Consider the following 22,122-nt stretch of genomic DNA (forward strand, 5'->3'; position numbering starts at 1 on the left):
CTCAACCAGTTCCTCCCTATTTGTCAAAATCAAATCTAGAACAGCCTCTCCCCTAATAGCTTTCTCCACCTTCTGAAATAAAAAATTGTCTCCAATACATTCCAAGAACTTGTTGGATAATCCGTGCCCGGCTGTGTTATTTTCCCAACAGATGTCTGGGTAGTTGAATTCCCCCATCACCACCAAGTCCTGTGCTTTGGATGATTTTGTTAGTTGTTTAAAAAACCCTCATCCACCTCTTCTTCTTGGTTAGGTGGTCTGTAGTAGACCCCCTACCATGACACCACCCTTGGTTTTTACCCCTTTTATCCTTACCCAGAGACTTTCAACAAGTCTGTCTCCTATTCCCATCTAACCTCAGTCCAAGTATATACATTTTTAATATATAAGGCAACATCTCCTCTCTTTTTTCTCTGCCTGTCTTTCCTGAGCAAGCTGTACCCTTCTATACCAATATTCCAGTCATGCGTGTTATCTTACCAAGTCTCTGTGATGTCAACAGGCCTTAGGCCCTGTGTTGATAAAGCCAGGGTCTAGAGATACTTGCCAGTGATTTTGCTTTCCGAAGCTTATAAGATGCACAGCTCGGTTTCCTTTTTTTCTCAAATGCTTGCCGGCTGAGGTCTGGGGTTAGTCCTCCTCCTTTCTTTCTACTGCAAAGTGGAAAGGAATAGTGTTAACTGAGAAGAGGGGAAATCCCTATTGAAATACAAAGAAAACTTAAGAGATAACCCAGATCTAGTTCAGGCTTCCTTTGCTAGCAATATCATCTGTCTCCCCAATCCCTTCTCATGCAATGTAGGCTTGAGAGTTTTCTTCTCTGCAGCACTTGCCATCTGTAACAGTCTTCCTGTATCTCTGTGGCTCATCCACTCTCCTGTTTTCTCCCTTGCCCTATCTAAACCTGTAAGCTGCTCTCTTCCATTACTATAATGTAACTCTTTAAAGCATTTTGGGACACAGTTTGTATTAAACATACAAAATAAAGTTGTATTGTACTGTAATGTACTGTAGTAGATCACACCTCTCTCCCTTCATCTCTCTGTGTGAAATGAAGCGTCAGTCATTTACCAGAAGGCAAAAACAAAGATGCTTTTGAAATGTGGGTTCTAATACTGCACACATTTAATGTACAGGCCATCTTAACTACACAGGCCTAACTCTCCACTCCCTGGCACCTCGTGTAGTGACATACACCTGTGCAAAGTGGGTGCCAAATACACTGGCAAGGGAGTGGAGAACCAGCCCCATAAAACTAAGCTGGCTTCTACCCCTTGTCTACGTTCCAAGCTGTACTGATTTAACTAAAGGTGTGTTTTCACATTGATTAGGTTAAACTGATACAAACCCCTGTGTGAACACTCAAAATTAGTTTAAACCTGGCTTATATCAAGTTAGCATGAGTCGACTCCTTACCGACTTCAACTAAATCAGTATAAATAAATGTTCACCTGGGGTGTGCACCAGTTTAACTAAATTGATTTAAGAACACACCTTTAGTTAAGCCAATGTAGCCTGTAGTATAGACGAGGCCCCAGTCTGCCAGATTCTCCTATGAATCATTGTTTATACAACCAGATAAATCTTCTTCTGTGTGTGTCTATATGGAGCTGTTATAAAAGCTACTATAATCAATTGGCAGGATGGGAATTTCCTACACTCTGGAAGCTGGATGAAGGAATATTGAATCTGGTCAACAGAAAATTTCCCTACATGATTGTACCAAACCTGGTTTCCTAGGACTTCAGAGCAGTCAGTATGCTGTACCCCGTGACCACCTGGAACTTCGCACCAACAGCAAGGACACAACCAGAGTCACATGAATACTGCAAACAATTTTCTGCAAATATTCATGCAGGTTATTCAGCAAATTTGCTTTGCCTACATTGATTCTCCTTTTGTGTTCAGTCTCTGCAAGTAGTCTAATGAATAATTTCACAGGCAGAATTTTCCACAGAAACAGCAAAATTTAAGGCTATAGTTTCCTATTCTGTCCAGATTCTTATACCACACACATCACCATCATATCTCATCTTACGAACAAATAAAAGCCTAAAAGGAACATTTTGAATTCAAAATCATATGACTTCATGCCAGAAACCTGATTTTAAGAGTTTCACTCATCCATCATGTGACTTGCATATCCTTCAAAACCAACTAACACAGTTCAGATATTGCATATTCACAAGGAACTGCTCACAGACAATCTGAACACCAAGAACCATTCACAGAATTTATTAGTCACATCACTTTAAATAACAAATTAAGAAAATCAAACTGTTTGCAGACAATTTACGGACAGCCAAGAGGTAAAATCCATCTAATACATCATTCATTGTGGAGAATTTGGTCAGCTTTCAACAGAACTCAGGTTCTCCTGGTCCTAAAGCACAGGCTCCTACCACTTGAGCCAAAGAAGAATCTTAACTAGCTGTTAAAAGTATTGAGCCTATGAAACATGGCTGGGCAGTTCTGATTCCGTCCTGTAAAGGGTAGTGACAGCACCCATATGAGCCTATTAATTTAAAATACATTATTAAAAAATAAAAGGAGTTATGAAGAAATGAAACAGTGACAGCCCAGTCTTCTACTCAGTTTATCCATCTGCCTAGCTCTAAAACACGGTTTAATCTGCACAGCCACGACAAATGATGAGTGCCGGGCTAGAGATCTGAGTGACAGGGTGTGATGTCACAATTAACAGGTCCAGTGCAATGGAGTTCCCTTCACACAAGAGCGATCCCTGTTCTGTGAGAAGCTGGGCCTAGGCTGTTGACAGAACAATTACTTCAAGTAATTATTTTCTTATTGGCTAAACACTCTGGCACAATATGTAATTGTTTTTAGAGCCTGCCTGTGTCTACAAATTATCTGAGTTAGTGTTAGCTTCCAGAGGCCAGAATGAGGGGGCCAGCCTTCATTTCAGCTGACCTGCCATCATGAGAAGTAGCAGGACTCCTTCCTGAGTCACTGGGCCACACACCTGGCAGGATTCCAACACTGCACTGGAATCAGAATGCTTTATCCACGATAAAATGGGAGAGAAATTGTTCATTTATTGGCAACAAGCTGCACAACACCAGATGCCTTCCAGCAGAACTGTGCAAATGGATTAAAGAAACTCTCGTGTTCCTTCCCAGTCAGAACGTAGTCAGAGAGATCTTGGACAGCTTGCTGACTCCGTTCCAAGTCTCCTATGAAAATGTATCATTTCATCTTTGCAACATTGCTTAATGCCCTAGAATAGACAAAACCACCCTCACTAATATCTGCTCTCCTTTGTACCTAAGTGAAAGGCTACCTGGAAGATTCAGGTAGAGAACAAGACATAGAAAGTATACTTGAGAGATATCACGATGATGACAGATTACACAGACAGATACGCAACAGTATAAATCACAGCTATAACTCCACCAAGGAATTTTGATAATACCTTCCAGGCAATCCATAACTCAACTCCTGCCATCATTTTGTCTCTTCCTCACTTCTCCCTCTGTATCCTTCACTCCCGCCTGACTTTGCGTCATCTCCCGCCCCACCCCACCCCACACGTCCCAACGCCTCTCATTTAACGTGCTCAAAGTTCTATCACCCCTCTCTTTCATGAAGCCCCCTTAAGCCTTGTCTGTGATTGCACTCCAACCCGTGACCCCCACCAGTCTGTTTGTTTTTATACAGAGCTGTGCCCTGCTGATCAGACAGCAAGAAGGACCCCCCAGAAAGCAGCTTGTTTCTTCCCACTGCCTTAGCTGGTCCCAGTGACTGAGAATCGAGTGGAGAAATGGAAGCCCAGCAGGACTCCACCATTAATAGCTGTGCCCTCCGGGACACTGAGGGGGAAGGAGTGGATTAGTTGAATGTTTCTGCTAGAAAGAGTCGCAGTGAAATGGATTACAATGTTACCATTTAAATGGCAACAGGTTGCTGAATTAAAACACCCTATGATGATGAATGGAAGTAGTTCCCGCATCTCTCAAGAACTTTGGTTTCAATCTGTCTGCGGATTCAGGAGGACGGCACAGAATCGGGTCATGGTTAGAAAGTTTTTTTTTTTTCAAACGGTAAAGACTAGAAACATTTTATTTTCTTAAATCTTAAAAAGACAGGAGGCCAGATCAATGCATAAAACAGCCTGGGAGTTTGAGACCTCGGTCTTGGTTTGCTCTCTCACTCTGCGGCAGCAGGCACACTTATGGAGCAATATTAACCATAATCATATGCGAAAACAGAGAGAAGTTACACGGGGGCAGTGCAAGGGCTTCATTCACGTGCAGATGTGACTCAGACCTCCCCCCCCCAGCACCTGCCCCCTACACCCTGCCTTCCAGGACCAAACCACGCCGCTGACAAACGACAGTTGCATGCTGCTGACATGACCACATGGAGGTTAAAAACAGAGGGTTTACCCAGTGACAGTACCCGGTGCTGGTGTGTCACTTCCTAGGACAACTGGCCTTGAGTGATAAGAAGCTAGGTAAGAAGTCTGTATCCATCCGTTGTCCTTGTACTTACATTGCAAGTGCTTTGGGGGCGGGAACTGACTTTTTGTTCCGTGCTTGTACCATGGCTGGTGCAGTGGGGTCCTGGTCTGTGCCCAGGGCTCCTAGGTTCTATGCTAATACAAACAGTAAATAATAGTAAGCAACTTCGACCCTGCGGTAGGGCCTGGTTTGCTTCCACAAGAATTTCTTTGACCGACCAGGGAACAGAATTGCCCAACATCGTCTCAGCCAGTCTTCCTGAGCCTAAAGGATGGTGGTCACGATATACAGCCTCAAGGGTGAGTAGCTCAGAGAAAGTACTGCAGTGGTGGATTCTGACAGTGATCGATCCATGGAAAAGAAATACCTAACTATGGGTTAGTCAAGCGAAAAGTCACATTGATACCTAAACCAGCACACTTGTGCTACTGCGTAACCAGAACAGGCATCGTGGAGAAGACCACATGGTAGCAATTACTTACAGCTTAAGTGATATTAAAGGGAGATCTTTGGTAAACAAGCAAATCTCATAGAATTCATTTCTCTCCTTGAAATAATCCCTGGTAATTACAGCTGGGCTTGGTAGAACATTGCACACGAAAACATTCTCAGTAGCACAAATGGTTCACAGGTTCAAACCCTGCCCAGGAGGAAGAAAAATACTCCCTAGACTTATTGCACCATTAGCGACTCAGAACCTACTCCATCTGTTTGAATGTTGTAGACACATCTCTTAGCCTCATTGTGTCTTTAGATTGTAAACCCTTCCAAGCAAGACTGTCTCTTGATTTTGTACAGCACCTAGTATAACATGGTCCTGATCCAGACTGAATAGTGTAAATCCTACCATAATCTAAATATTTACTACACCTCTACCTTGATATAACGCTGTCCTTGGGAGCCAAAAAATCTTACTGCGTTATAGATGAAACTGTGTTATATCGAACTTGATTTGATCCGCCAGAGTGTGCAGCCCCGCCCCCCGGAGCGCTGCTTTACCGCGTTTATATCCAAATTCGTGTTATATCGGGTGGTGTTATATCGGGGTAGAGGTGTACTACAAATAAAAAATAATATTCATCTTTAAGGACAAGCATCTCGGTTAAAGGAGGTTAATAAAGTCTTCAGTCAATTCTACCAAGAAGGATGAGACTGAGCTTTTGAAAGGTGCTAAAGAAAGAGGGTGAAATTGAATGCAGAAAGCTCTTTGAAGCAATGTTAAACCCTAGGACGAGGTGATGCGAATTAAAGATAATGATCCATAATAGGATTTCACTAGGAGATGGGGAATTTCTGAAATGTCCAGGACGGGTCCATCCAGCATAACTATTTTCAAAAAGAACCAAAGCAGGTACATTAGCATTAGCCCATACGGGTACTAGGTAGGACTGAAACTCACAGTAGCTATGCACCTAGGGTGAAATTCACCACTGCAGAGGGCCAACACAAGGTCAATGAACTTTGAGGGTTTAACTGGGACTTGCCTGGTTTACTGGACTTTTGTTGGCCCACTGCAGAAGGATGAATTTCTCCCCAGATGCATAGCTGGGGGTGGGATTCAAGACACTCTTGAGCCTCTTTTCCCAGGAACTGCTGCACAAGGACAGTCCAATGGTCCAGCTGAGCCATTATTCTTTCTCCAATAATAGCCACGGCTAGATGTGTCAGCAGAAACCATGAAACCTCTCGAATGCGCTTTGCTGTGAGTTATTATACCACGGGGGGAAGTGTCTTTCTGACCAGATAACGCCCTGAAGCACAAGGACTCATTGCTCCTGTAAGTCTATCCTAGACAGTGTAACTGCAGGTGCTATTAGTTCTTTTTTAGATATATGCATGTAAATCTCTTTTGAGCCGTCACGGTCCCACATCGATAATGTGTTCATTAGCGTCTCAGCAGTATGTTTATTTTTCTCTCTTAGTGAGAGCTGCACAATCCCTTAAACCTTGCTGCATTATTCAGAAATGCCCCTGAGCAGACACCAATAGCCTCCTTCTTCCTACTAGTGCCAGCTACCTTTACCGTGCCACAGAAAATGCAGAAAGGAAGGACGGGAGCTTCTTACGCCTGCCTCACTTGCTCGATGGGATCGTAGTTGTCTAGGTAGTTGAATCGGACAATGTCAGTGGGATGTTTATCCGAGGACCGCCATGGTGGGAGCTCTTTTTTCTCCTTGTCTGTCCTCTTTCCTAGCACAGATGCTGATTGGAAAACCGAGGAAGGGGATAGTTTTGTCTCTGGGACGTCTCTTGCTATTGGCTGGACATCAATGACCACGAATTCATCTTTTGGAGGGGTCTAGCGAGAGAGAAACAGATGGGGGAAATAAACCTCAGCACCCAGCCACATTCCCACCCACTGGGCATCGTTAGTAATGAATCTCAAAATAAAGAAATTACTATCGGGGAACGCACGGCCTCCCAGCTGACAGATCTGCCAGCTTTGGGGGAGGGATACGAGGGTGCTGTCTAATGGTATCTAATGACACGTGGCGTCTGGATACAGAGAGAGTCACCATCTCCACACCCAGAGAGCAGGCCAATGTACAGGCATTTTGCTTTTCCCCACCCCAGTCTCCTACAAAGTCTTGGAAGGAATGTAATTCAAATCACTGCCCCCTCCCCAGAGCTTAGCTGATGGGGGCGGGGATGATGCTGGGATCTCTTCTCTCTCCCTCTGCTGTGGGGAGACCCAAATCGAGGCGGGGAAGGGGAGGAGAGTATTGGGGGAGAGGCACAGGGCCCAAAATGCAGGAGGGGGAATCTTCACAACATTACCCCAAAGGGCAGGTGGGGAGAGCAGGGGGAGGCATTGGGGATGGGAGTCAATGGGACCAATCTTCCCTCGTTGCTAGGAAGAGCTTGACTCACCTCCCCAGGGGGATGGGAAAGTGGAGCAGCATATTGCATGGTAAGGAATGATATCGAGCACCAAGCAGTAATTTTAAGTAGCAAATCCTCTTCTGGTTTGACAAGTGTGATACTATGCAGTGAGAGGCAAACCAACAGAAGCAACCCTGACGCTCAGAGATTCTCTGCTACCACTCCATGTCTCCCAGAGCGACAGAGATACCTTGGGCCTTGTCACATGAAGCTCCTTCACCATCTCAATGTAGTGTTTCTTCCAGATTCCCTGCTCAAAGGGGGTCGGAGAGAAGTTGATGTACCAGCCAAAACGCAGGCACTTAAGCATCCAGAGCTGATCCAGCTCTGTCAGGTACTTCCAGTGCCAGCTCACCTGTGAATGTCAAAGGTGTAACTATTTCGGCTTACACGCTCATGTAACATAAAGCAGACTGCGAACCCCACCATGTCAACCACTTGCAAGAGTACGTCACAGGTCTTGGAACCCAGCAATGCGTTTAATTTAAATGGGCAGGGACTGCTGTGTAATTCACCCCATGCAGAAAGCCAGCCCCAGACATCGCCTAAATCCCACTTAAGCCCCACTGGTATGGCCCATGCTGATGCATGCTGAGGCGTCCATGAGACACATGGGCCCTGTTAGTGGGGTCTAAGTGGCATTTATGTGGGGCAGAGGCCTTGCACCAGCTGGCCCTCTGCACCAGGGTGACCCTCAGAGGTTACAGGCCAGGAGGGAAGAAACCAATTTGCCCAAGGAAACATCCCTGCATTGCCACCACGTGAACAGACTCCAGCCTGAACAAATCCTTCAGTATTTCCTATCTTAAAAAAACAAGACCCCCAAGTTGGACTGGCCAGTTCTGAAGGTTTTTCACCAGGGCTGTGTGCTGCTATATACTTCCCCAGGCATTTACTTTGCACATGGCATATCTTCAAGCCTAAGGTTAAATGCACCATTAACTTCCTTACTCATTAGTGACACTACCGACACTGCTGAGGCCCTCCTTTCTGGGTACGTCGTTTCCAAAACTAGCTTCCTCCTGGCCGTGCATGGACAACGTAGACCCCCTGGCACTGAGCGTCTTATTCAGAAGCTCCACCTTGAGCATTTCTGCTCCCCCGAAGCCAGCACACAGCACAACACATGCATTTCAAAAGATTTTTAAAGCAAGACAAGACAAGAGGGCAAGATTTTCAAAAGCAGCTATTTATTTTGGATGCCCAACTTCAGGTGCCTTAAAGGGCTTGATTTTCAGAGAGGGCCAGGCCCTCACCTTTGGAAAAATCAGCACTTTAAGGTGTCACAAGTTGGGCTCCTGAAAATGGAGGCACCCAAAAATCACTAGTCACTTTTGAAAATCTTGGCCACAGTGTTTACACTGTCTTAAATCCTAGAATCATTGAAATAGAGATCATCTAGTCCATTCCTCCACGATCTTGCAACAATTCTGTGCACTAGATTATATAGCCAAATAATTCCCTCTACATTGGCACTTATAAAGAGTCTCTTGCACTGTTAGGAAGGCCACTGGCACAAGTATATTGTAAAAATCAGGTGCTTCCTTACAGGTCCTCTCAAGCTGAGACTTGAGAGGGAAGGCTGGCTTGGCAGGGAGGGATAGCTCAATGGTTTGAGCATTGGCCTGCTAAACCCAGGGTTGTGAGTTCAATCCTTGAGAGGGCCACTTACTCAGGGATCTGGGGCAAAAATCTGTCTGGGGATTGGTCCTGCTTTGAGCAGGGGGTTAGACTAGATGACCTCCTGGGGTCCCTTCCAACCCTGAGATTCTATATCTAACTAACTTGAAAGTAGCTTTTACATTCCAGATACGTGCTGTTTTTTACCTGTGCACATCGACAGAGACTCCTGGGGTCCAGGAAAGAAAAGATGTATAAAGACAACACTCTGGGAAGCTTTGTGGTGAAATCCAGGGCTTCAACTGGAACTCGGTCCTGCAACTGCTTAGAACAGAATTTCTGCTGCGCCAGGGAGCAGCGTTCCAACAAATCTATTAGGATCCTTCGCCTCTGACCATCTGTCCACTTGTCAAACTGAAAAAGGGAAATGCAGGTTTTGTGGCACCAGAGATACAGCTTTTAAAAAATAAAATTAATATTCAAGGCAAGGTAAACACAAGTACATATGCCATCGCTTCTGGTGAATCATTCCAGGGCAAAGGATGTGGAAATCACAGACAAATGTAAAGGCTAAATTAAAAGAAACTGCAAATGCATGCAACATGTGACTTAACATCTTTAAAGATCCATCTTCCAGGGCCCAAATCTGGAAATACTTGTGTGTGTAAGGCACTTTATTCCCATCAGCAGTCCTGGGTGTTGACTTCAATTGGACTATTCACGGAAGTAAAAACATTCATGTATATAGTGTTTAAGCCTCAGGACACCTCTGTGCAGTACAGAAATACTATTATGCCCATTTTACCTAAGGGGAACTGAAGCATAGAGAAACTAAGGCCCAGATCCTCAAAGGTATTCAGGCTCCTAACTTCCATTGAAATCAATGGCCTAAATAAGATCACATAGAAATTCTGTGAGGGAGCAGGGACTTGAACCCACATCTCCAGCTAGGACCCTAACCTCCAGCCTGCCTCTCCTTAGCACCTCCAAGACAACATGCCTGTGACAGACGTGCATGGAAAGGGTTAAAAAGTTCTGGCCTTACCTGTGGGAAGACAAGCACATTTAGGTAATCAATCTATCACAAATTCATTGGGACAGAGGGCGATAAAGTGAGACAGTCCATAAGCAGAGCTGGGCTAGGGACGTGTAGACAGGGTTAGTAGAGCGGCAGCAATGAAGTATGTTTTTCTTTTTGTAAGCAGTAAAAGATGGAAAGGGAGAGCACAGCAGGAACTTCCTGCAGGGGCGGCTCTATTATTTTGCCGCCTCAAGCATGGCAGTCAGGCGGCTTTCGGCAGCATCCCTGCGGGACGTCCACTGGTAACACGGATTTGGTGGTGGTTCTGTGGGAGGTTGCCGGTCCCGCGCCTTCGGCATACCCACCGCCAAATTGCCGCTGAAGCCGCGGGACTGGTGGACCTCCCGCAGGCGCGCCGCCGAAGGCAGCCTGACTGCCGCCCTCACGGTGACCGGCAGGCGCCCCCCCGCAGCTTGCTGCCCCAGGCACGCGCTTGGTGTGCTGGTGCCTATAGCCGCCCCTGACTTCCTGTTGGGAATGACTCAGTCACAGGCAATCCTTGCACTTCATATCAGAAAATTCAAGGTCAGCCCTGTCCCATACAGCAAAAAGTGCCAAAAGTTAGAAAACATGTAAGAAGACCATTCCACAAACAGTTGGGACAGATGGGAGCTTGTAATCATTAGAAATGCAGCATTTAAAGATGGTATTCTAGGCCTGAAATGCTTCTTACCAGATTTTAAACTGATTACTACTCAATCCTGTTCCCTATCAGCAGAAATAACACCTGTTCTCCATGTTTACCCATGAAAGCTTATGCCCAAATAAATCTGTCACCGGACTCCTACCTGTTATCCAAATCAGCTCACTGAGAATGAAGCTTTCTGAGTTGTCTTTGGGGTGCTGCTTGCCCTGTTATGTTCTTAAACCTTTCCAGCATTGAGGACATATTCTCTACTGGCCAAATCCTGAGGTCTTTACTTGCTTTACTTAACTTCAACGGGAATTTGAAGTTCTCACTTAAAGGTGATCTCCAAGGAAACAAATAATAGGTTTGTTGGGTTTTTTTGTTTCTTTGTGATGGATAAGAAAGACTTAACTTACTGTTTTTTACAGCTGGATTTTTATATTAGAAATTCTACCCTGTTTTTCTTGGAAGATTCTATGGATACCTGGAGAACTGGTGGGATTATCATAACAGAGACACATGCAGATGAAACCTGATTAATTTAGAAGGAAAACAATTTATTTTCAGACTGTTTAAAACCGTTGTTTGATTGTTTTTAAGATGTATTTAATTCACTTATGTGAGAATCAGTTGGCAGAAAAGATGCCTTTGTTCAGATTCAATCAGCCTACTCCTTCTCACAAACACATCTCTAAGATCTCCAACAAGTTCTCCAGCAGAACCAGAAAAGGACAGACCTGGCATTCCTGACAGCTCCAAAATAAGGTACAAAACAAGCAGAAAAAGTTCCCACACTTTAAGGTTTTTTTATTCATCATAAAGTGCAAAGCAGGTAACCAACCCATTCCCGCCCCCCCCCCCCCATCTTTGCATATTACCTTTAACTCTAGGGAGATTTTGCCAGAGTACTAAGTAAAAATTGAAGAGGCACCTCACAATTTGCTCCTATAAAAACACGTTCGCTGAGATGATAAAACTGTCAGTCAATGACAATTCCCAATTTTCTATTCAATATAAATAATGAAGACAAAGAGCTAATTAGTTTACTGTCTTCCACACCAGCAGCTCGGTTTGAAGTGATCAGAACAAATTTAGCTCATTCTTTAATGGATCAGGAAGTTTGCTCCTAATTCACTCTTCACATTTTCTCATAATTTTGGAATAAAGTATAACTTCAGTATCCCCAGTTGTCCTAACTGCTTTGTTGTTGGATTTGCCAGCAGACTTCTGTACTTGCATTTTAAATGGATACTCTCCTGACATTAATGCCATATGGTCAGCAGCACAGGAAGCACACAGCTTCTTTTCCAAGGTGATATATTCAGCAGCAGTTAAGCATGCCTAATTTGTCTCTTTTTTCAGTATTAACTGTATAAGAATGACACAACCCTTACCCTTGTTTACCTTTCACCACAGCTCCTCCTCTTGCATTTGATTACATTAATCCAACCAGTTTAACTGGATTTATCTTTGCAAGGTGCTGCACCTTCTCTATTGCTCTACTGCTAAATATTTTTCCTTTTTGTGTGTCTTCTTCCAAGCACTTGAGAGCAAAGACTCCACAAGGACTATGTGATATAACATTATTTTGGATGTTGCACTAGTGAACGTACGGCTGTCTGCCTGTAATTCTGCACATATACAATACCACAGCATGTCAATAGCGATATCACCGAGGAGGACCTTCAGGACCGAAACAGAAGGGTCTCTCTTCACTTGAGCTGAAGGAGAGCTCCTTTCAAGTAGCAAGCTGTTACAGTTCCTCAGGCTAACCATTAGAGGCAGACATGATCGCATGCACATCACTTACTAGCTACAGGAGTTAGAACAGTGATACTCAGACTGAGGCTCGGGAGCCACAAGTGGCTCTTTAATGCACCTCCTGCGGCTTTTTGCAGCACATGATATTAAAAACACTGTGTGATTTAATTATTAATCAATCTAACCAATCAGGATGCTTTTACTGTGTTATTAACCAGTTGTAGAATACTTAGTTATTTTGCTGTGAGAATCATAGGCGCCGACTTCACCTCTTTCCCGTGGGTGCTCGACCTCACATCTGCCCCTGGCCCCGACCCTTCCCCAAAGTCCCTGGCCGAACTCTGCCCCCTCCCTGCCAATATTCCAATTCCTTCCCCAAATACCCGCCCAGGCCCTGCCTCTTCCCTGTCTCCTCCCCGAGCGCACCACGTTCCCGCTCCTCCCCCTCCCTCCCAGAGCATGCTAACACTGCCAAACAGCTGTTTGGCGGTGGCCGGGCGGGAAACGCTGGGAGGTAGGTGGAGGAGCACAGACGCGGCATGCTCATACGAGGGGGAGGAGGAGGTGGAGCAGGGAGTGAGGGGAGCTTGGCTGCCGGTGTGTGCAGAGCACCCACTAATTTTTCCCCATGGGTGCTCTTTTTCCCCATGGGTGCTCCAGTTACGGAGCACCCACAGAGTCGGCGCCTATGGTGAGAATAATTATATCTCTATGAGCAAGCGTGTGTGCGTGTGTGTAAATGAAACAAATTAACTCACACTACTGCGGCTCTTTTGGGTAATGCTGATCGTTAATTTGGTTCCTGAACCACTGAGGTCTGAGTATCACTGAGTTAAAATCACATGCATCCAGGCACTCAAACCTAGGACTGGAATCTCTGGCCACTGTGTCACATTCTAGCAGAGACAACTCTCTCATCTCCTGTGCCAATCACCCCCACTCAACCCCACTGTAAAGACTCATAGACTTTAAGGCCAGAAGGGACCATCATGATCATCTAGTCTAAACTGCACATTGCAGGCCACAGAACCTCACCCACCCACTCCTGTAATAGACCCCTAACCTCTGGCTGAGTTACTGAAGTCCTTAAATCATGATTTAAAGACTTCAAGTTACACAGAATACACCATTTACACTAGTTTAAACCTGCAAGTGACCTGTGCCTCGTGCTGCAGATAAAACCCGGGGTCTCTGCCAATCTGACCTGGGGGAAAATTCCTTCCCAACCCCAAATATGGCGATCAGTTAGACCCTGAGCATGTGGGCAAGATCCATCAGCCTGACACTACAGAAAATTCTTTTTTGGTAATTCAGAACCCTCCCCATCTACTCTCCCATCACTGGCCATTGGGGATATTTGCTTTTAATTGCAGTGTAAGCCTACCTTGAGAGGGGGACAAAAGTGGCCTTTTGAATTCTGGAGGTGGCTGGGGACTATTGCTGTGCTACCCATACTTCCCATGGAGCTGTCCAGCAGCATGGAATAATGAGAGCCCAGTGCATTCTGGCCATGTCTCCTCCCAAACCCAAAGTGCTCCAGCCACGCCTCCCACATGTCCTTATGCCATGAGCAGAGCAGGGGGTGGCCTACGTTTTTGTGTTTTACACTCATTTTTCACGGGTGTAAATATTGTTGAAAGGTGCAAGGCAGTGGAGAATCAAGAACAAAGGAACTAAGCACATAAGCAAAGTTACTAACGTATCATTTGCAGTGTCAGATCCTTAACCTTTCAGAAGATTGCATTGCATTTTGGGAGAAGGAAGCTTTAGTTTTTCAACTTTTACAGCCCATGGCTAGTAATATACGTGCTAAACCGTTTGTACTTTTCCTTTCAGATTTTCTGGGAACATTTTAAAACAGAAACTGCAATTTTCAAGATTCAATTTTTGTGTTTGGCAGTTGTTGAGCTCTGGTGCAAACAACTATTTTTGTACAATCAGAACTTAATTATTTTATTTCCTGAAACTGGAGTACATTCTTTATTATCTAAACATACATGTGCCAAATAGCTACACAAGGCATGTTTCCTGTAATTGTGAACAGTCACAATGAATTTAAATACAAAATATTTGTCCTTAACAGACCAGTTTATTCACAAAAGTTTTTAACACCTGTGACCTTTTAAATTTATATAGCTACACTAGTCAAACAGTGCTATTATGCAAGAATTGGGGATCACAACACAGTGGAGAGAAGCATCATCATCATTTTTATACTTCTATTTGACTTGTATATCTATGGGGCCACATACCCGACACCTATTCTTCTGGCAACATTTTGAAAAACCATGCAGTTACCATTGAGGATGACAAATATACATAGCTGAATTCATTCTTACTGAATGCTCCTTTCTTGTGTGTTTATTTCTGTTCATCTGGCACAGGATGAACATTACAGGTGCTCTCCCAGAACTGTTCCATTCATTTGATTTTCCCTTACAGGACAGGAAGGGTTCTCCAGTGGTTAGAGTGCTAGTGTGGGACTTGGGGAGAATTGGGTTCAGTTACCTTCTCTGCTACAGACTCTGTACCTCAGTGCCATATCTATAAAATGGGGATCATAGCACTACCCTGACTCACCAGCATCTTGTGAAGATAACACTAAAAGACTGACAGGTAATCACGTAAAAGGGCCATATAACTATCACGGATAAATCACACTTATTATCTATCTATTTCCAGTGTTAAAAAGCCTTCCAGGCCTTTTATAGCACTATCTAAACATCAGTACAGCTATGTTTTAGTCACAGGTACTTTTAATAAAAGTCATGAACAGGTAACGGGCAGTAAACAAAAATAAAAGTAAATACGGGAACCGTGGCCAATGGGAACTGTGGAGGCGGTGCCTGCAGGAGGAGGCAGCATGCAAAGCCACCTGGCCACGCCTCCACCTACGAGCTGAGCAAGGGGGATGTTACCTGAGGGGCTCCCTGGAAATGGCAAGCATCACCCAGAGCCCACCTCACCCCATCCGTGCCCCAACCTCCTCCCCCTTCCCACACCCAAGCTGCTGGTGGGGGATGAGGGCATGGTGGCCCAAGACTGCCCCAGCAGAAGCTGATGCGACTGGCACAGGGGCTGCCTGAGCTGCCCCTGAGCCAGGCGTACTGGCCGCTGCAGAAGTCACGGAGGTCACAGAAAGTCATGGAATCCGTGACTTCTATGACAAACTCGCAGCCTTAAACATCAGACATCTTTGCTGAAGACTTCTTCATAGACTTTTCTTTGGGCTTCCCATCCCATTACAAAACATTCTAAATACTGGGCCAGATTTCTCAAGTTCATGACCCCTCCAAAGTTATGCCAGGAATGAACTTGCTGCTTTATGTTTCACCAGAGGTTCAACAGTACACTCTGTCCATTTCTGACACTTATACCCTGAAAATTAGTCTCATTGTTTGAAATGTGAAATGTGTTCAAAATTCACATCCCGGTCATCTCTTCATTAGTTCTGAAACCAACACATACGTTTAAAGAGAAAACCTTACCCATTTTCCAAGCAAGGCTCTTCTTTCTTCAAATACCTGTTTAAAAAAAAAATCACAGAAACACATAAAGTAGAACACATAGAGGTGATTCAGTATGTTCTAGGGAAAAAACTCCAGCTTGAAAAAGGATCTACGTAGCCTGTAAAACATGAGTCCTCGATACCGCCATCTGGTCCTTGCAGGGAAATTCTTATACCGATATGGAGTCCACAGAAGTCAATAGGATCCACATGGGTCCACGTATTCCATTCACATTGATCAGGGCCTTAAAGGGTTCATTTGACAGTTATGCCCTTTATTCATTTTAGGGCTTGTTTTTTTTAGTGAATACAGTGCTCCCGAGAAGCTCCTGGGAGACAGACCTCAAGACCTCTCTTTGTCGCCTCAATAGCTACAGCCAGGCCAGCAGCAGTTCATATTTCCCCACATGGCATTGCCAATGTGCTCCAACCTTACGTCGGAGGGCCCACCCTTAGGAGTAAGAAAGGAGCTCAGTCTCCATGGCCCATGCCATCCACAGCCTCTGAAGAGACTACCACTCAGAGGCACAATTAGTGGCAAGTGTAGTGGTGGTTTTGTGATGTGGGCATTTATCCACTAGGACACAGACTGAAAGCATCAGACTCTTGCCTCTATCACTCAGGAGAGTGCAGTGGGAAGTAGAGAATACAGTAGCTATTCTGTCGTAAGGATCAAAGAGGAGACGCTCATTCACTCAACTCACAAGTGCACATTGAAACAGTTACTAACCATAACTAGGAAAATATTATTCATCATTGCAAACTCCAAACATGTTGTTTTGGCAGCCAGCAAGAAAGGCTCCTGCAGAGAAAGACAATATCCGTGCTGACATTTGGTACAGTCCAACTGTCAACCCTAACTCTGTCTCTCTCAGCAGGGGTGGAAAAATGGCATTTCTTTTCTTTGCATGTTTCCAGTTATTATTTGTTTTGTTTTATTTGCACGGGGCACTTGGCAAAATAATAGGCCCTCCAGTAAGCCTTTTATTGGCTCAACTTTGAAAACATTTGCCACAAGAAAATGATATATAGTCAAAGATCTAAGTTTTGGTTTGGAAAATTTAAGTGAAACGGGAGTTATTTCATAGCTGAAAGCAATGTTAATGGCCTCTGATCAAAGAAAGATACCGTGTTTGCTTTCAGTACTCTTAGGAATACAGCTGAGCCAACTCTGCCAAGAAGCTCTGCTTACTCCAGACATTTGGAAACAAATTACCAGAAATCAGTATAATTGTCCCCTGGCTTCCCCTCCTCTTCCACATCAGGTTTGAGCTTCTTGTCCTCTCTTTCAAGGCTTTGCATGACTCTGCTTTATCTTTACTCTGATCTCCTCCCACTCCTGTCCCTCACTGCCTTCTTTACTACAAGTCACCATCCTAAGCATCTCTTTTCTCTTCTCCAATCTTTCTACTTTACCTCTTGAGGTTCCTTCCAGCCCCACATTTCTATGATTCTATCATCAGGATTTCTTCTACTCTGCCCCTCAGGACTCAAAGTCCCTTTCTCTTCTCACTCTGATCCCTTTTAAAAGTGCAGACATGATCAGAAAAATGACTACATAAAAATGGCACTTTCTCTTTTGACAGATCTGCTCCGTGTGTGTACTAAGAGTAGTATCTGTTGGTTTTCGTGGTCATAAATATATTTTTTCTATTTTTCCTGCGTCAGCCCTGCAGAACCAGCACAGGTATGGGAAAGCAGATTATATTCTGGAACGTTATCAAGAGAATTCTTAACTAAATTCTGATGAAAGAATATTACTGGTGTGAGAGCCCAGCTGCACTTGCCCCAGATATAGCTGGTAGGGTTTGAAATTAGGGACCAAATTATTTTTACTCATAAACTGGGCACCTCCTTAAGACTTCTAACATATCTGGCACCCTTGGCGGCAATCTTAGCAGAGTAGCCACACACCATGAACCTCTCTGGTCCAAGATGAAGCACACTGATCGTTTGGTGAAGCCTACACTGCCCCTGTCTGTGCTGTACTTGTTCTGTGGCTCAACTGAAGACTTCGGTCCCTAAGGATATCAGTCCAGCACCTTAAACAATTCAAAGACATTTGTAGTTTTAAAGTAACCCAAGTGGCAAGAAAATAGAAGAAAAGACACAGGGAATTCTATTTTGAAAGTTTATGCACAATACAGCATAAATTAATATTACCGGGCTAAATCCTCCAGTCTTTAAACAATTATTACTGATTCCTTACTCAGGCAAAACTCTCAGTGACTTCCATGAGATAAAGGACTTGAAGATTTGGCTCATCCGCAGTAGAAAAATCTACCTTTAAATAATAGGATGGATTCTAACTATGGACTATATCATTCTTGACTGACTTGCATTAAAGTTTCCTCACATGAGTAAGGGAAGCAGGATTTGGCTTATATCTGACTCAGCTGTATGGGACTTACCTTGTCATTCATAAGCTGATGGTTCAGAGGTGTCCATGTGCTCATCTTGGTTTGCAGTTTGGGGCCATCCATGGTTTTGGGAGGTGCAAATGCCATCAGGAATGCAAGACTGCAGGCCACCCTGATATCCTTCTGCAGACGAGGCTACAACAATTAGAATAAAAGACCAGCATTATTTCTGTGATGCCCCATTGCAGATGCTAAAGTACATGTTAGTGACAACCATGAATTTAATCAAGAAGGAATGTAGAAGTGCCATGGCATAGCAATGAGTCAAGTAAAACTCTTCCTCAAAAACTTGAACCCTGCAAAGTAAAGTTAACATTTCTTATAGAAAAGGACAATTCTATGGTTTTAGAAGCTTTTATGATAAGATTTACAGATACACAAAAGAATATCAAGACCTTTTTCAATAAAATCCAGTTGGCAAAGCTGAATGAAGAAGAATCACAACACTTGGATGCTCAAATTTTCCCTGTGGAAATCCTACAGGCCATTCAGAATCCACCAATATGCACAGCATCAAGCTTATCTATCTTAGGGCATGTCTACACTAAAAACTTAAGTCAACCTATGTTAGGTAATTACTGTGGTGGTTCATGTCCACTCTGCCCTCCTTCCATCGGTGGTGCATGTCCTCACCAGGAGCTACTCCACCAATTTAAGAGGGGCTGTGGAGGGGGGGCTGAGAGCCTGGACTCTCAGCTCCGAGCATAGCTCCCCCTGGAGCCGGACTCCCCTGGGGCTCCCTGCCCAGGAGCTGCCCCGAGGCTCCCCGCTCCCAGACGGGCTCCCAGGTCTCCACTGGTAGCTTGGGGGCATCCCCTCCAGCTCTCAGCTACCCACTCCCTGCTAGGTGGCTGCTGTGCTCCCAGCAGGGAGCCGGGAGCCCTGGCAGCTGCCGGGCTCCTCATGGGGAGCAGGGAGCCCCAGGGAAGAAGCCCTGCTGGGAAGGAGGAAGCCAGGACCCCAAGGGGCAGCCCAGCCTGGCGCGGAGCCCCATGGGCCCAGCCTGGCTCTAGCTGAAGCCACCCACCCACCCAACTTTCCTGTCAATTTCAGGTTCTAGCATGGAGCTGTGAAATTGACAAGGCAGCCAACAGCCAATGTAAGTAACCCACAATGACACTGTGTCGCTGTAACTACACTGACATAAGCCCTATGCCTCTCCGGAGGTGGAGTTATGATGTCGGTGTAGTAGGGCACTTACATTGGTTTGAGCAAGGCTGTAGTGTGTACACTGACATAATTAGGTCGACATAAGCTGCTTTATGTCAACCTAAGGTTTTTGTGTAAACAAGCCACGTAAAAATCAAAAGCAACAGCAAAGTCCCTAGTGGATTTTATGGAATCTCTGGGTTTTCTGCTTGGGTTATTGGTTGAAGGTTTTTTGGTTTATTTGCTTGTTTCAGGCCCACGGGTATATGCAAATATAACACTACAAACCCAGAGATCTAGCTAGGTTTTTATATTGTGCTCATTACGTTAATATCTATATGCACTAATGGCCTGATCCAAAGTCACTAAAGTCAATGGGAGTCTTTCCATTAACTTACCTGGGTTCTGGATCTGGCCTTAATTCAGTTAGGGCTAGATTATAAACTAGGATTCTGCTCCTGGGGAAGACGAGAGGAAGAATTGTATCTCAGAGAGTCACAATCTGAGCAGGGGCAAATGACGGAGTCAGGATGGCCTTAATCCCCTTTTATTTCCTTGAACGTCTGAGTGAAGGCTATGAGAATCTAATCTTTAAGGAAGATTCCATGGAGCTTATGAGAAAAAAATCATTTCAATCTACTAAAAGAAAAAGATCAATTTAAGACCGATGGTGGTACGTAGTTAAAACTGTTGTTCAAAACAATTGTGCAGGAGGATATTTCCAGCACCTTCAACCTGTGGGAAAGGGTAAAGAAATCAAGGGCCTCCAGTCTCTATACACTGTGTTTAAAAGAGGGCTCAGAAGGAGAAAATCCCTCTGCATCTTTACCTGCTTTTTTGGAGGAAACCTTACCCATGTAAATGGGATCCTTTGCTGACAACAGACAGGGCTAGTCCTTCAACTGCAACTATAGTAAATTTATGACGCCCCACCCAACTCAGCAAGATTCTTAAGCACATAGCTAATTTTAAGCATGTGAATGGTCTCATTTACTTTAATGGGACTATTTAAGTGCTTAACATTAGGCATGTGCTTAAGAATACAGCTGGATCAGGGCCTTAGACTTCAAAACTTCTGGGGTAGTGGCTGTTCTTTATTTTATATGTCTACAGCAGCCAGCACAATGGGACCCTCAAGCCTGACTAGGTCTCTGTATGCTACTGTCATACTGCTACTGCTAACAAATAAATCAAGTGGGTCTTTCCAATCAGGAATTATGTTGAATGATTTCCCTTGTTTTTCGATCAGTGAATGACCAAAAGAGGTTTTGCAAGAATCAGGAAGCAAATAAGTTTTTTTCCCCAAGCTCCTGACGCTGCAGAGAAAACAAGCTGCAAAGATTTAATCTCCTTAAAGACAAATGTAATAACATTGGAGATACTTTTGCACTATTTTCCCTACTAGGTTATACATCATTTTAAGAAACATAAATGCTTACATTTAAACTAGCAGAATGGGATTCAAAATGGTTAAGAATTGAATGAAAGCTCCTATCTTCCTGCATTTTAGTGGATTTGTTTTTGGATGTTTGTATTGATTCTGTGGCTTATGGCACTGGGGTTTTTTTTACAACAATTGGAGACCTGAGGTCAAATGTGTCACTGCACTATGTTTTTTTTATTAATTCTCTCTTTTGTGGCACCAAACAAATGTCATCTCTACTGGTCTAAACTGTAGTGTCTTTATACAAATATTTGTCCAAATACGTGAAAAGCTTTCTCTTTATCCTAAATCCTGTAACAGGCTTTAATGGGTCTGCATAAGAGCCCATCCCCCAGGAGCCAGTGGCAGGATTGTAGTCTTAGATTCTAACATTCTGAAAATTGAATAATTTCTTTTAAATGAAGTGACATTAAAAATGTCTGAAGTCCTTAATATGGTTATCGGGTGCCTGTTCTGTAAATATTTCAGTATGTTTATTTTAAAGCTTTCATGATGGCAGGATGATTTAGGACTTGTGGAACAAAAGAAAAGCTAACTCTGATACAGTATATATTGCTATCCTGCCATAACTCCAACTACTACAAAAACCTTCAGCAAACACCTTTGTATAACACTTTGCCAATACAAACACGCTCTGAGGCTCACAAGAAAAACCTTACGGAAAACCCAGTCCTGCAGTCTATCCAGTCAAGATTCCCTTCTTTGCTTCTGAAAATGTGGCAGGATCAGCCCCAGCAGATCACCCTTTCCTTGTATTTTTCTATTTCTTTACAAATATGATGGAATCAGAGGAGTGAAGAGAACCGGTAAAACATACACACTTCCTGTCCTCGCTATCTTTTGATGCAATATGGTTTAATAGCTAGATCAGGAGACCCTCTGATAGGACTCCTAGTTCCTGGTTTCTTTTTAGTGTGGAGTTTCTTAAAGCAGTTATGTAACTAGATGACAGGTTGCAAAGTCAAGCACTCCAAAGTGTCTGTGTAACCTTAATTTGGCTTCCTTGTGCATTGCACTGATATAGTTTTAACCTACATGATAACATAATATTTTTTCTACAGCAGCCTGGCCTCATCCTCATCCAGTGCATAGGAAGGACAGTGCTTACAATAACACTGCAGGCTGATGAAGCAGTTCAGTACAAAAC

The 22,122-nt window shown here is 44.1% G+C and overlaps 1 protein-coding gene across 1 annotated transcript in view; it reads right to left on the reverse strand.

Annotated features, from left to right (window-relative positions):
- Positions 1 to 22,122, reverse strand: part of LOC123357439 (F-box only protein 16-like) — a 45,902-nt gene that overhangs the window by 16,289 nt on the left and 7,491 nt on the right. The window contains exons 2-7 of the mRNA XM_045000674.1: positions 18,374 to 18,517; positions 15,943 to 15,978; positions 9,192 to 9,398; positions 7,555 to 7,719; positions 6,548 to 6,780; positions 548 to 653 (exon numbers count right to left, since the gene is read on the reverse strand). Coding sequence (XP_044856609.1) covers positions 548 to 653; positions 6,548 to 6,780; positions 7,555 to 7,719; positions 9,192 to 9,398; positions 15,943 to 15,978; positions 18,374 to 18,469 — 843 coding nt within the window. The 5' untranslated portion in view covers positions 18,470 to 18,517. The remainder of the gene's footprint in view (positions 1 to 547; positions 654 to 6,547; positions 6,781 to 7,554; positions 7,720 to 9,191; positions 9,399 to 15,942; positions 15,979 to 18,373; positions 18,518 to 22,122) is intronic.

This window comes from Mauremys mutica, unplaced genomic scaffold (genome assembly GCF_020497125.1).
Source record: "Mauremys mutica isolate MM-2020 ecotype Southern unplaced genomic scaffold, ASM2049712v1 000624F_np12_subseq_113676:253899_obj, whole genome shotgun sequence".
NCBI lineage: Eukaryota > Metazoa > Chordata > Testudines > Geoemydidae > Mauremys > Mauremys mutica.